The sequence below is a fragment of the Lepus europaeus genome, chromosome 11 (genome assembly GCF_033115175.1).
Source record: "Lepus europaeus isolate LE1 chromosome 11, mLepTim1.pri, whole genome shotgun sequence".
NCBI classification, from domain to species: domain Eukaryota; kingdom Metazoa; phylum Chordata; class Mammalia; order Lagomorpha; family Leporidae; genus Lepus; species Lepus europaeus.
Window position 1 is genome coordinate 55,394,940 of NC_084837.1, and position 15,545 is coordinate 55,410,484.

Below are 15,545 nucleotides of genomic sequence, written 5' to 3' on the forward strand. Positions count from 1 at the left end.
CTCAATGTAAGTGAATGACCCCAGGGCTTCCTATGTGTGGCCATGTGCACAGAAGCCCATGCCAGCTGGCAGTGTGACTCACAGAGGAGGTCCACCCCAAACTGGTGCTGAGCGACATGCTCAAAGATGGACGTCAGTATGGGGAGCAGAGCCACGGTGGTGTAGTTAATATTCTGAGAGACGCCTTTGATCTGCGTTCTGGAATGGGTGAACTTCCCCAGCTTCAGGTTTTCTGAAGTCTTCTCCAAGTCCTCGGCAGCGTTTTCAAAGAACGCTCGTAAGCCAGCCTTCACCAGCTCTGAGCTGGACTTCATGACAGTCCTGAAAGCAAACAACGTGCAAAACCAGACGCATAATTCATACTGTTGGCCACCCCCCTTTTTCTAAGTGGCAGGGCAACCTGGGCAGACATTTGGTCCTGTGGTCATCCAATGGCACTATGTCAGGAGAAATGAGGAGAGCAGTAAATTTGCAGGAAAAAAAAAATCCTGGATCTCACAGTCCCAAAGGGGCTAGCAACGGGACACTGTGCTCAGTTTGAAGGATTTATTGCACAACGCTTGAGGATGTGTAGAGAACAACTTAGAATGAGGCTGATATTGGTTGCCTTCTTGCTATAGAACCTTGCTAGAGTCTTCTGTCAATACTCAGTTACAAGGATAGGGAGGTGAGCTTTTCTTATTGCTTACTGTCGAGAAGCAAGTTTTGTAAGAACTAGCTAGAAGTATGAGCTCTTCTGAGGCAGGCTCTCTGAAAGGGAGAGGGAGGGAGAAGAGGGAGAGGGGACAAGAGAAGGAGCAAAAGAGAAAGCAGCAGCAACAGGAAGAGGAGATTAATTGAAGTTTGGATTTGCAGTAGTTTGTAGGGACATACTAGATTGGATGAGGGGAGAGAAAGGGACAGTTAATCTTTTAAAAATGTATAGCTTAAAATAAATAAACAAATAAATAAAAGTTTAATCAGAACACTGGGGGTAGGGAGGAATACTGAAATGGAGCCAGCAGGAATGGTAATTCCTATGGGCATCTGAGGTCTTCCCTCCAAACTACTGTATAAAACTCCCAATTGGAGTGAAACCTCTAAGCAATCTATAATTTTCCCTGTTTCCACATCTCAGCCACAAGAATATCGCAGACTTGCTTCAAGGGCAAATGCTTTTTATCACAGCATCTTCTTGAGAACCATCCAACCCATCAGGACAATAACAACTAGGGAATGAAGTCCGTGAGGCTGACTCCTGCCCTGTAAGTACTGATGGGTTCTCTGCCTGACTTTCTAGCGGCAGATTTTGCCAGGAATGACCACCAATGACACTGATCTGCTTCAAAACAACAACAACACTGAACTTCTCCCAAAGCTTCGCAGGCTTCTTGGAGTAAAGATGCCTTATCCCAATTGCAAGGGATTTCAGTCATTGGGAGGCCTTGGTCTGATCCTGCAAATTTGAGCTATTCCGATGTCTCCACAGCATGTATTTCTCTCAAAAACACTAAAATTGCCTCTGCTGGTCCTGGATCTTTCTGTGTAGTTACTCTCACCGTGCTGTGACGTTCATCTTCACACCACTCTTTTAGGCTGGTGCCTGTCTTTTTCCACTGGGTCTTGGGAGGTGTGTTCTCTCCCAACTCTGATGAGGGCCCTTCCTATTGAGCATGTCTAAGACAGCTCCTACTCCATTGGTTTCACTATGGTCTCACTTTTAAATCTCTTCTTTTATGTTAATAACAGCAGCATTTATATGTGTCGTTTTTTAAAGATACTGTCCCTGTTCAGCTGTATCTCCCCACAGACCCCATGGCCACCTTTGTCTCTGATCTTCTGGAAACCAGATCTCCCTGCATTTCCTTCCTTGGTCGTTTTAACTTCAGAGTGATATTGTTCAGCTCTTCCAAGATGTTTATGGCTCTACTACCCATTGGGCAAATCTTCCTTGTTTTAAAAGAAAATATTTGAGAAGCAGAGAGTGCTCCCATCTGCTGGTTTATTTCCCAAATGCTTACAAGGGCCAGGACCAGCCCAAGGCTGATGCTGGAACATGAGAACTTCATCAAAGTCTCCTACGTGAGTGGCAGGAACCCAATCACTGCTGCCTCCCAGGCTCTGTAGTAGCAGGAAGCCAGAGCCGGAACTGAACGCAGCTACTCTGAAAGGGATACAGCATCTTAACTGCTAGGCTAAACATCCGCCCAGAAGTCCTTTTGTTGTGGGGAATTTGGCACACAGTGCTGCCTCCCAAATCATGTACTTTATCTTCTGAAGAATGAACTGACCACACGCTCAACTCTTAGCTTCTGGTGTATGCCGGGACAGTGGCTCTGCATCATGTGAGAGACAGAGTGCCAGCGTCCAGCATCAGATTCTCTTTGTCCTGTCTCCCTCTCTTCCCAACTCATGCAGAGCACTGACTTATCTTCTCTTTAGTACAACTGTCAGGGAGATGAGGCAGTCAAAGAGGGAGTCTTGAGAAGCTATCAGCAGAAACTGGGTGGACTCACCTTGTGTCAAGTGTCTGAGCTAAGATGTGGAGACAGCTCACCATTGTAGTCGAATCGCTCCCTAGAATAAAAAACATCACCTGTGACTCCTCAAACCACTCTGCCTTTCTATAAATGCACTCGTCTCAGTATGCACAGACCAGAGCCTAGTATAACCACCAAGCACATCAAGTGCCAGGCCTGTGTTTAGGGAGCACGCATTTATCTCCAGCCCGACACAACCTCTGCTTTGTGATAGATGCCAGAGGCAGAGTTTAAAACATTCATTGGTGTGGAAAATCAGAGCTGTTAAAGGGGTAGAGAGGTCATTTATCATGCTTCAGACCAATTTCCCGTGGCAAATTTAGGTGACACCTTAGTTCCAAGGCTCAGGTTGTCTGAGGGAGCTGCAGACAGAGGCAGAATACAAGCTCAGGATAATTACCAAGAGGAGTAGTGTTGCCTTTAGCACCAGTTCACTTACCGAAGAGGGAAATCCTGTGTCTAACAAGAGCAGCAAGTTTGCAGAACAGGCTGAAGCAGAAAAAATAAAACAGAATCCAGAAAGTCACAGAGATTCAGGAACTAGTTTGTACCCCACATCTTTTCCATTATCCCCCCTAGTACAGATTGGCACTCCAACTAGATGTACTGTGCTTCTCTCTAAGAATGCTCCAGGCCATGCTCTGGAAAATGTGTGGGTCACACTATCTGGGTATAGAATCCCAGAGGTATTGTGCAGGCAGCCCCATGCTTCCTGAAAGCAATCGTCCTGCAACACTTAGGATATTTTGTAGTGACCCTGTGCAAACTGTGCTATGGGCTGAAAATGTTCATTTTCATAATGTTCAGGAATAAAAGAGGATTCTGAAAGTATATTTCCACTGGTGCAATGGGTTGCAGGCTGTTTTGCAGCCTTCAACTGAGGCTGTGAGGCTTCAGTCAGTGGGATGCTGGCCAAGAAGCTGGGGTTGGAAAAATGTTCATGATTAAGGTATGGGATGAGACATGATGAACAAACAAGAAAACACTTTAGGAAAGGCATTTTCTGTCATCTCTCATTATTGTACGGGCCTGAGCAGGTGGCTGTCCCATCTGGGTCCTTGGAAACTATGACCTTCCCCTTTCACCCATAGTTTCTACCATGAAATCCTTTGAAGGTTCAAGTGTGCCTCACTGTTGGACTCTCCACAGGGCCTAGTAGAGGGCTTGTGTGGTTAGAAAGGAGCTCAGTGAATGTTTCTGATGGATCCCAGCCCGGGCACTATGGCTACCATGAGACCTGTGCTGCTAACACTGTTGGGAGGGAATTCCTAGAACCAAGACATTATTTGACATTACCATGGCTACACAAGAACTCAGCAGTCCCTTCAGAAAGCAGGAAAAAAAACCAAACACCTGTGTATAGGCCATGGGGTTCCATAGTGAGACTGAACTAAAGGCATTCCCAGTCTCTTACTCATAACTTGTCATGGTTCTCTTTGGCCCACATAGCACAGATGCTTCCACAGGACAAAGCAAGTGGAGAAGAAATACATCCTAAGTGTTGGAGGGATGGCTACTTGCTCATCTTTATGAAGTTTTTCCTTAATGCCCCGGCTCTTTCTGGACTGTCTTCTGGAAAATCACAAGCCAAAGTCTCCAAGATTTGTCACTAGATTTCACAGTGGAAAGTTAGAACCCTGCCAGCCTAGAGCTTAAGGGAATTCATAATAGGTTAACAAAGTTTGGCAGCCAGAAAGTGTGCAATTCAACATGGATGGCTGCTTTTGTTCTCTTTGCCCAGTGCTTGTTATTTCCAGAGATATGCATTTGAGGCGAAGCCATGAGTTGGGAGAGCAGACAAATCAGCCCAGGGAATGTGGGTTCTGTAGCTCAGTCTGTGAGCAACTGGGTGTCTTGGTGAAGCCCCTGAGGTGCTCTGTCCCTCGGCCTTCTCATTTATAAACAGAGAGGAGTCATATGACTGTTAGCTTTCAGAATTAGGGGCAGATAAACACTGATTTCAACTGCAAATGCTTCCAAGTGGACACATATTCTGTATAAACACCAAATCATGTTTCTCTAACCATAGCAGATGGTTGGGTTGCCTGATTCTAATACTAACATGGCTCTCCTCCCTGGCAGAAGTGCTTTGTCCAGAAGCCGAGGCCAGGACCTGAACTTCCCAAAGGTTTGTCCCCTCAGAGCGCAGGATTTAAGTGGAAGCATTGCTCTTAGCCCTAAGTCATGATGGCAGACTCCCCAGATAACTCCCCTCCATCTCAGAATTTTAAGGTGATAAAGGTGTGTGTGTGTGTGTGTGTGTGAGAGAGAGAGAGAGAGAGAGAGAGAGAGAGAGAGAGAGAGAGAATTGGTCTAGGACATGCTGGTGAATGAATAGCAAATTGCAGACTAGGTGGAGCAAGGGCAAAGATCACAAATAAGGTGAGTCAGGCAACATGAATACACTCAGGGCAAACACGACTGCGTCTATGGATGGCAGCAAGCACACTGGTGGATCTGAAAGCTATTTGCAAGGCTGTTCAGCTCTGGGTTGTATTCCAGCTGTGACAAATGGTGCCTGCTTGAACAAATGTTACATTTCCATGAATTAATAGTCTAAGAAAAACAGATGAGGAAAACAGACACATCTGCCCTCTACTGGATTATCTGAATATTTCACTGCATCCCTCGTTTCCCTCACTTCTTACCAAATACACTGGTGTCTCCTGAAAATGCCTAGGTCGTCTTTGGTCAGTACCTTGTTCTAAATAGAACTCATTTTGATCACACAGGGTTTCTTCCGCCTTAAATAAGATCAAATAATTATGGTGCAGAATAAATGGCACACAATATGGATAGAGATTCTAAGGTCTTGTCTTAACTTACTACCTGGGTCATTTTGGGCATTGGAGTAAGCCTGGCTGAACCTCAGTTTCTTCATCTGCAAAATGGAGATCATAATATATAGGTAGGTCTTAGAAATTAAAACATTGTGATATTTTACAATGAGATTTATACAAATGAATCATAACTTTTGTATATGAAAAAGTGAGCTTAGTGTCAAGCCATGATGTTTTTCATAAGTGTTAACTAAATCCTAGATTTGAATGTCCTCACAAAGATGGTGATATTTAATGGCTGAGTTCTTACAAAGTACACTGTTCCCTATCAGTGGGTGCTGGATAAAGAGTGGATACAATACTTCTCCAGCATTCTTAACTACTGGATATTTAGAAGTCTAGTTGACTCTTTGCATTTCAAAAATCAAACAGAGAACTTGAGGCAGGGTGAGTCTATCTTTAGGTTGACCATGAAGCATCCTCTCTGTCCTGTTAAGGTATCCACAATTATAGGCAGTGGTAAAACACTGAATCTGGGGTTTTGCTGGGAAATTTTTTTCCTACTAGGAATTTATATGGAATTATTTTATAGATTTCAAATCTCAGATTATCCACACCAGAACTTGTATGATCTATTCTTTTCATTTCTACTTCAATCTTGTAAAGCTTGCAAGATGGGACTGAAAGCAGTGTCCATCTGTTTCTTTCCAGTGTCGTGTGTTCACTTTTCCCAAGCTTCAGAGTGACCTCCATCTTTTTCTAAATGCTGTTTTTTGGGACAGAGGTCAATCTGCATATTTAAGTCTTTCCCAAACCCAACTGTTATTCCCAAACAGTGAACTTCTCTTAGTTACTGAACTATTAGAGATAGATAGGAATAGAACTTTTTTCAAAACCAGGATGATAACCACATCTCTGAGCCACCAACCCTCAGGCTTTGCTTTCTTTCTCCAAAAGACTCATGATTTAGTCCCTAGCATCCTGGCACTTTATATGAACCCCTTCAACACTGTGACTTTCTCTTTACTGTGCAGACTCACCTGGCCACCATTTCTTTCTCTTTATGGGAGGCATACCCACTGCTGCTAAGGGGCTTCAGAGGAGATGACAGGAAGTAGAGACGGTGATTGGTGAAGTACTGGTCAACCAGTGGGAGGAGGACCTGGAAACCCAACATACATCAACTTCTGGGAAACTAGCCAAAGCTCCTCCCTTGGCTCCTTTCAAAAAGTTCATTTCTGAGTAAAAATTCTCTAAACACTGAGACAGTACATTTTCCAGGAAACTCTACTCTTTGGGTCCCAGTTTCCATAACATTTTCCTTTTTTTATGTCTCAAACAAGAGGCCTTGGGGATATGTGAAAAGAGAGGGCCATTGACTAAGGGCCAAAGAAATGTGTATACAGCACTGAGTCAGCATTGCAGTGGAGGCCTATGGGACACCTGCGCTCAGATGTCCTTTCTTTGGTCATGGTCTAGCACTGCTGGTCTCCGGTATTCTGTCTCTACTTTTCAGAGCAAAGTAACTCAAGGTCTTCTGTGCTTTTAGTACTTTGAGTAGGGTTGTATAGAAGACACTGCTTACTGGGACCCACGTTCTTCTTTTTAATAACAGGACCCCCTGTATTTCAGCTGGGTAGAGGGCCAGTCAGCTAGGGAATGCATTGCCCAGGATCCCTTGCAGCGAAACAAAGCTAAAATGACTAAGTTCCAGCCCCTTGCAGAGAACTCCAACATTGAAGCGGCTAGCTTTTTATTTCCCACAGATTTTGTTTAGGCAAGCTTGTTTGGGTCTCATGTCCAGAGATGGTAGAATCATAAGGGAGGGAGAAGTTGGGTCACTGGGTGGTGACGTGGAGCTAAGAAGGCTGCCTCCTTGGACCATCAGCTACATCATGACCGTTCCACACATAGAGAAATAGGGATTTGTATTATGGACACCGTTGGAGTTTTAGATATTTTTGCTGATCCAGCCAAAACTAAACTCTAAATAGTAGAGATCTTAAGGAGGAAGTAATTTGGTTAAATATAGAGAGTCACTTACTTTGGCAAAGAATTTGATCTCCTGGTCATGGGGAGACTTCTCAGTTTTCCCACTGCTGACAATGGCTTCTACAAAGACCCGTGTAGCACAACATTGGCCAATTAAAAAAACAATAAAACCACCACAGTATTTTAGAAACAGAGTGACTTTTCTAAAGGCCCTTAAAAGCCCTATTTGATTTCACAAATATTTTTTTTTGACAGGCAGAGTTAGTGAGTGAGTGAGAGAGAGAGAGAGAGAGAGAGAGAGAGAGAGAGAGAGGGGTCTTCCTTTTTCCATTGGTTCACCCCCCAAGTGGCCGTTACGGCTGAAGCCAGGAGCCAGGTGCTTCCTCCTGGTCTCCCATGCAGGTGCAGGGCACAAGCACCTGGACCATCCTCCACTGCACTCCTGGGCCACAGCAGAGAGCTGGCCTGGAAGAGGACCAACCGGGACAGAACCGGTGCCCCAACCGGGACTAGAACCCGGGATGCCAGCACCACAGGCGGAGAATTAGCCTAGTGAGCCACAGTGCCGGCCTCACAAATATCTTACATGCTACAAAGTGCTTTAGAATTGTGCTGGTCTCAATTCTCTAAGCCCTTTCACTACTCTTTTCTCTACTGATAAGAAATCAGCTTCAGGAAGTTTGAGTCATAAACCCATAGTAACAGAGCAAAGCAACAGAAAACTTGTAACAGGATGAGTTATATGAAAAAATGACAACAGGTTCAGTGATGTCCAGTAAGGAAGCCAAGGACTTTTAAGTGGGGGTGGGGGGGCCTCAGCTATTGTTTCCTCAAAATGATAGGTATATATAAACCATGTATACTAGGAAAGACATTTTGTTGCAACATTTCACTGGGATACTTACCCAAATGTGCAATAAACTCTTGAGCAGAATCGACGTATTGCAGGATCTTCTTCAAGAACTTATAGGCAAACCTCTTTTCCATGGAGAAGGCATCCAGCTCCATATCCTTCATACCTCTAGGTTGGAAATGGCAGACCCAGGGAAGTAACAGAAACAACCATGTGACTTTGGTACATCATCTGTCCTGTCCCGGTTGAGCAGAACTCCAAACACTTGTGGTTTTTCTGGCTTAATGACATGATTCATCATTTGACTGATGTTCCCTGGCACTCAGAATCTGACTTTGTGAGCCTGTACTATTTGTATTACAATAATTTCTGAAAAGATTTTTCAGTAAAATCTTTATCATTCATTCAATAAATACTGAGATGGGAATAAATCAGAGGGGAACACAAAAATCTTTACTTTTATGGAATTTACATGCTAGCATTAAACAGAATGTTATACCATTTACATATTTTATAAATAACATAGAAATTATATGGAATGCTAGAAGCAAGTTTTATGGAAATAAAGAAAAATTAAAGCAGGATGAAAAGGCTTGGGATTAGAGGAGGCAAGTTTTGCAGATTGTAGTGTTAAAATAGTGTAGTCAGGGTTGGTCTCACTGGAAACTAACACTGGAGTAAAGGTTTGAAGGAGGTTAGCTATATGGACATCTGGGAAAAGAGCTTTCTAGGCATAGAGAACAGGCTCTTGCATGCTGAGTAGAAAGAATATGGTACAGAGGCCAATGGGGGTGGAATGGAAGTGACCAAACAGTCAGAGGGATGTAAGGTGGGCAGTGCGGCCCATCTCTAAAATTTTATTCTTGCTCTGAGTGATATAGGCAACTACTGGAAGCTTTGATTAGAGTAATGACATGCTATGACCTACATTCTAACAGAATCACTCTGGTTGTTATGTTTAAAATTGACCGTGGTGGGTAAGGGTGTAAGCAGGCAGCCTGGGGCGGAGGCTATCTCAACAATGATGGTGAGAAAGGGTCAGACTCTGGGTACATTCTAAAGGTAAAACCATCAGGATTTCCTGAAGGATTGGATGTGGGTTGGCAGAAAAAGAAGAGTCAAGGCTGGAGCAACTGAAGAATGGTTGCCATCCAGCGATGGGGAAGCTGAAGATGTAGCAGATCTGAGGCAGGGGTGGGAGGACCTCAGAGGTTCTCTTTGGTGACAGGGACCTCGAGTGATGACATCCACGTGCCTATCACAGAGTCTGGTACATGGTAGGCAGCTATTCAGGATATGGTTGCAGAATACAATCATCTTTCTCCTTTATTACCCTCCTTGGATTTCTCTTTAGTTACAGTAAAGGAGAATTTTCCATTTCCATGAGCAAGTTATTTATCAGCAAATCTTACTCATCTTGGTGTTAAGAACAAGATCAAAATGACGCTGGGAGCATTTCTTGAATGCTTCCCCGAAGGCTGTCTCCTGCTGTCTGACCTTTCCAGCTCAACAGTACGGCAAATAACTTTTGTTATTTTTTCATATGAGATACAATAGATATATTTATATAGAATTTTATTTTTATTTTTTGACATTCAATGGCAACAATTCTGTAGGAAACTAAAAGAAGAATGAACAGCTTGCCTAGCAAACATTTTCTTTAGGGAGGAAAGGCAACATCAGAATAGGAATACTACCTTGTTTTTCATTCTACAAAGGGCTCAGCGAGCAGGAACCTACGCAGCATAGCCCACTGCTAACATCTGACCAGTGAGAAAACAGATTCTCCCTTTGACTTAAGAAGCCAAGGTCATCCTCGTATAAAACATTCCTCTAGATAATTTTGGCTTACATCTGTTTAGGAAGGCACCATGCATTTAATCTCCCCCCATAGAGCTGCATCTTCATAAGAATCAATTCCTATTGTTCAAAGACTGTTTGCATCAAGTATACTTGCTACTGTTAGGTAATTTAATAAAAGATCATATTAAATAATGAAAGTATGCAGATAACTGTTGATTCCATGAAATTAAATTGCATATTTTATAAAGACCTATAACTACAAGCTTCCAAATTTCTGAATTGGGCATGTATGAGACAACTGTAAAACATGAGAAGAGAACTTAAAAATATTTAGAATATTACACTTTGTTTTTACATGTGCCTCAAAATTCTCAGTGCTCTTTAAAGAAGCCCAAATTCCAAGGCTTTGAGGATGTACTAGGTTTGTGGTTTATGACTCCAATTACTGGAACACTGTACAAAGCAAAGGACTTGTTCCCTAGCTCCAGATTTGTGAATGAGTACCTGTATTGCTTTTAACTCATCTCAAAAGACTCAGCTTCTATCCTTAATCTGATGGGTTTTGTAGGCAGCTAATTAAATACATGCAAAGAGAGATACCTCATCCACATTCCTGACCCACTAACTTCTGTGGAAAATGACTTACCTAGAAACTATAACACCATTCACTTGGAGGAATTTGAACAGGTCCTGTGCCTTCTCTCGGTCTCTGAACTTTTCCTTGGCAGTTAAGGTGTCATATGGCACCAGAAGAGGATGACTGCCGCCACCTGGAGTCAGTGAGGGGCGAGATGACAACGTGTCTGCCTCTTTCATTACATCCCTGGGAGAACACACCTGCCCCCAGCTCACCCTCTTCCAGGGGACGTTGTGGACCAGGCTCACCTTTGCTCTCCAGCTCCAGCTTCTTCTTCTTGGCCCAGATATTGTGATAGTTCTCAGCCACGACCTCCACCATTCCCTACGTCCCACCAAGGAGACGCCAGTCAAAGAGAAAGCAGGCAAGAACAGCTTACGATCTGCCAGGCTATTTCAGGAAGTCTTAGGAACAGAGCATCGCAGAATGCTAACAGCATCACTGCTGAGAGCCTCCCATCATTAATTAGTCTGTGCTTATGCACCTCATTAGTTTTCTGTCTTCCCATACACACAGACGACTATTTTTAATTCCATCCTTCCCTTGTAATTTATTATCCCGTAAGCTTGATGCATTTATCAGAAGCACACATTCTCAGTGGGAACTAAGGCTGGCAGCCCTTTATTCTTCATAGGAGTTCAGTATCACACTCTTGACCCGAGACAGGGAGCTGTGAGTGCTGGTCAAGCAAAGTCTAGAATTCCTGAAAGCCTTTAGCTTACCAAACTCCAAATAACCACATCTTAGAGCACACTATGGTACATGACATTTCCCCAACAGAATTAATCTGTATTAGGTTCATGAAACAGTGACCTATTAGGAAGGGTGTATTTTCGGGAGATACTTTCTAGAAGGCCCTAGGGATTGGATGGATGGACTCTCAGTGCGCCAGGCTGGGGCAGGCCACAGCTAGCTCTGTGTGTAAGAGAGGAGGAGAGGGGAGGCAGCTTAGGGCCTTTAGTTCCATCCCCCCGGTTTTACGTCACTTTGTCCTGCAACAACTGCTTATCTGCACTGTCAGGAAGAATTTGAACAAATCCATTATGGGACATGCAAGCTGTCATTATAAACTCCAAGGACATAAGGGGGACTCACAAGGACCGGGCAAACATCTCAACTCAGGGGTCGAATTTCCAAGGTTTTGTCTTAAATGCTGGAGTTTTGATAGAGCAGTTTGCTGGCTGCCCTTCACCTTCCTGAGCCAGCACCCCTTATGCCATCCTTGGACAAAGTGCCCAGCCTCTCCTCAGATGAATGATTAATTCTGCTGAGACTTCCCATGGTCTCTGCACAGTGGGGGCCTTCTTGTGTTTGGATAGTCTACAGGTGACATGTTCCGGGCATTCCTTCCCCCTTGAACTCCATGGCAAAGTGCTATGCCCTGACCTGGAGGGGCTCTGCTGTTGTGAAGGCATCACCACTGACCTGGAGTTCTCTGGAGAGCACAACGTTTGAGAGGTCGAGGGGAGCAGGGTTGTAGCTGTTACCCTAGGAAAGTAGAGCAAGGGTCACAGGGGTTGCCACTGCTTTCCTTCTTCTTATCAGCGGTCCCAGCTTCAGCTGTTAACGATGAGTCCCAACAAACCCCCAAGGGTCATCTTAGGCGTTGCCACCCCCAGTGCCTCAGTGAGATGGTCCCCAGATTTCCTGTGGGCTCACCCTGGCCTTGGCATGTGGCCGTCCTACCTGGCTGGTCTGGGACACACTTCGAAGTTTCTCATTTTCCCGCTGCTGAACCAAGGCTTCACCCTCTTTGGTCCTCTCCACGGTCCAGCCCACAGCCAGCATGGTTTTTAGGGACTCCCTGGCAGGCCAGCGATAAATTTCTTTCTCCTGGAAGACAGTTGGAACAGATGAGCTCTGCAGAACCCACCCGAACATTCTGACTGTCCTGTCTCCCCATGGTAGTCGGATCCCAGTGTGGACAGGGTGCTAGAAATAGAAAGCTCTGGCCCTCTCTCTCACCAGTTAGACCACACTTGGTGGCATCTCACCTGAATCACATAATTAGGCTTCCTGATGTTTTGTAAGATCCCACAGTCTCTTGGTCTTCAAAGGAATATATCAGATATTATGGACAAGATCCACGTTTTGTGGATAAAGAGGAATCAACAATAGGAGAATGTCTCCTCATACCCTAGCAGCTGCTTAAGACAGAGTATTGTCAAAATGTACTTGCACAAAGCTCTTTGTTTTTTTTTAAAATTATTTCATTTATGATATCATCTGGAGAAGATATCATAATGTAATAAAAAATGAGAAGTGTGGTTCAAATTCTACCACCAGAAACAGAAATGTCTTGGGTAGAGGTGAGTTTACCCTTTGATGCCACTGCTGAAGTGGCTTCAAATACCCAAACTCTGGTGCCTGGGGCACCCTAAAAACCAGTGAAAGCCAAGTCTATAGGCTCCCCAGACACCGGCAACACACTATGGGCTGAGACCAGGGCAGTGAAGGGACTCCGAATCCTCGCTTCTCCCTCTATATACATCAGCTGAGGCCACTCTACTCCTTTGAGCTTGAGAAACACACAGTGCTTTGGGTTCAGGCTCTCTTCTGATCTGTAACAAGTTTCTAGAGGGTCAGTGTGTGTACAGAGACACACAGGCTGCCCTTAACACAGGACACTGGGCCTAAAGTATGCAAAGAACTCTTGAACTGACTGTAGGATGGGAATTCAGTTGAACCACATTTCTTAATTTACAAAAAGCAGACCTGTGCCTATTTCCTCGGGGACTCTGTTCCTGTATTAGAAACCATTTCTGTCTGAATCTTCTCCAGCAATTCACTGCTCCTGCCCCTCACCCTACCTCAACCGTCTAGCTCAGTTTGCAGAACTACAAGTATTTCAGCCTAGCCTAGCACAGTGCTTCTTCCACCAATGGGATCTCAGAGCCAAAGAACGGAACACAAGGCTGGGAACTTGTAAACTGGTCCTGGGGCTGCTGCCCGCCGGCAAGTGCATGAGCAGTTTGTGGAGTCCTAGAAAGTCTCGAAGGAAATTGAGAGTGCGTGTGCTCTGTGCTCCTCTGAGCTTCAGATAGGATTCCCTGGGAACGAAACTGAAGGCTGCACAGAGCGTCAGCAGAGGTGCGTTTCTTACCTTCTCCGTCAGGGTCTTGAAAGGCCTGATCAGTGGGTGGGTCTTCACGTTTTCATCCAGGGAAATTCCGTATTTCCATCCGCTCTGGCTCTGCAGAAAGGCTCTCAGTTTAAACGACCTTGGCACTCGAAGAGTCCTGCTACCTGACCCAAATTCCTGCTTCTATTTTCACTGCATGAATGGAATAATGGACGGTGACAGGGCTTGGAAATCCCTTGTAATTGATCCTCTAAGGTCATCAGGCTCTTCGCCTCCTGAATCTTGAACTCTGCCCCTTTATTCCTTCGTGTGTCAGTTGCTGTCCTCTCCACTGTTTTGCTTGTGTTTCAGGCCCACTTAAGTAGAAGGATGTGTGGAAGGACGCTGAGAACAATGCTTCTTAGGTCAGTGTTGCACACCCAGGAGGAGTGCAAGGCAGGCTGAAAGGCCTCCTGCCTGCTGCACACAGGGAGTGTTTGGTTTGCACTCTTGCATGCCAGCCCCAGAAAGAATAAAAATTTTACCACTGATAAGTGCCTAATGTTAAATCCATGTTTCCAGCCTAGCATGCTCTCCCAATTCCCGAATCTACTTAAGCCCCACTTGGATATTCCATAGGCACCTGTCAACATATCTGAACCTGGAAGTTTACTACTCTAAATGTCCCCCTGCCCTTGAGAATGAGGTGCTAAGAGGACCCAGATCTGGGGCAGCCCCATACTAGGAGTTGATGCATGAATGGATACTTGGAAGATGAGCTGTGGAATGGTGTGTGCACCTGTCTGACTGCAGAGGGCAGCTGGCGCCAATGGAGGAAGCTCTCACACATGTGTGTAGTATGTAAGAGATGGGCATGTGGGAGAGATGGTAGCAGAGGTCAGATTAGCCAGCACTTACAGGCCTTGCTAAGGATTTGGACCTTTATGTTGAGAATAGTCAGAAGTTGTCAAAGGAGTTTAACAAGGAGAGGGACTGGACAAGCAGAAGCAGTGATAACGTATGATTTAATGTGCATCCTGAAATCATCACTTGCTTGTGGTGTGAAGAAAAAGGCTAATGGGTAGACCAATAAGGAAGTTATCACAATCATTCTGGTGAAAGATGACAGCAGCTTGGACTAAAGTCGTAGTATGGGGATGGAGAGAACAGAGCAATTCAAGGGAGACTCAGGAGGTGAAACCCATGTGGTTCAGTAATAGATTGGATATTATTATGGATTCATGGAGCTATTTCTTCTCCCTAATTTATGGGCTGGCCAAACAACCATATAGAAAGAATTCTTAGAAAACATAGAAGCTCTAGAGCAAGGTTCTATAAACTATGGCCTTTGGGCCAAATCCACTTGATTGCCTTTTTATTTTGTAAATAGTTTTATTAGAACACAGATATCCTTTTATTTGTTTTGTCAATGGCTAATTTTGTGCTACAATGGCAGAGTTAAGGCTGTGTGGTCCACAGCTTCCAGTGTTTATTATCTGACCCTTTGCAGAATAGGTTTTCCCATCCTTGCTCTATAACTATGAGGTCTGAGCCCCAACCACAGTTACGATGGATGCTAATATCACCAGTCCCAAACAGGGCTTTAAAAACATGAGTGGAGCCCAGATCAATATGATGCTCAAGGTGCACCCTATGTGAGGACATGGCAGTATTCCATGGATGTGGTTGTCTATGGTTTTGCTGTGGAGCTAGACCCACTGCTGCAGCTGAGCAATGGCCCTGGTCCTTAACTGGCTGTCCACAGGAATCCTGGATGTCTTTGGCACAGTCTTACCCTGATGCCTGCCAGCATTAAAGGGCTGACATAGCAATTAAACTTATTAAGCAGCTTGACCTCATGTGGTGAGGAATTTTAAACACCAGATGGACAGGCTTATTA

The 15,545-nt window shown here is 44.6% G+C and overlaps 1 protein-coding gene across 1 annotated transcript in view; it reads right to left on the reverse strand.

The window, feature by feature from the left end:
* Positions 1-15,545, reverse strand: part of RYR3 (ryanodine receptor 3) — a 580,573-nt gene that overhangs the window by 101,610 nt on the left and 463,418 nt on the right. Inside the window, exons 53-63 of the mRNA XM_062206624.1 lie at positions 13,688-13,777; positions 12,271-12,417; positions 12,010-12,072; positions 10,833-10,908; positions 10,594-10,717; positions 8,197-8,312; positions 7,344-7,411; positions 6,340-6,461; positions 2,959-3,008; positions 2,496-2,556; positions 83-321 (exon numbers count right to left, since the gene is read on the reverse strand). Of these exons, the coding sequence (XP_062062608.1) occupies positions 83-321; positions 2,496-2,556; positions 2,959-3,008; positions 6,340-6,461; positions 7,344-7,411; positions 8,197-8,312; positions 10,594-10,717; positions 10,833-10,908; positions 12,010-12,072; positions 12,271-12,417; positions 13,688-13,777 (1,156 nt within the window). The remainder of the gene's footprint in view (positions 1-82; positions 322-2,495; positions 2,557-2,958; positions 3,009-6,339; positions 6,462-7,343; positions 7,412-8,196; positions 8,313-10,593; positions 10,718-10,832; positions 10,909-12,009; positions 12,073-12,270; positions 12,418-13,687; positions 13,778-15,545) is intronic.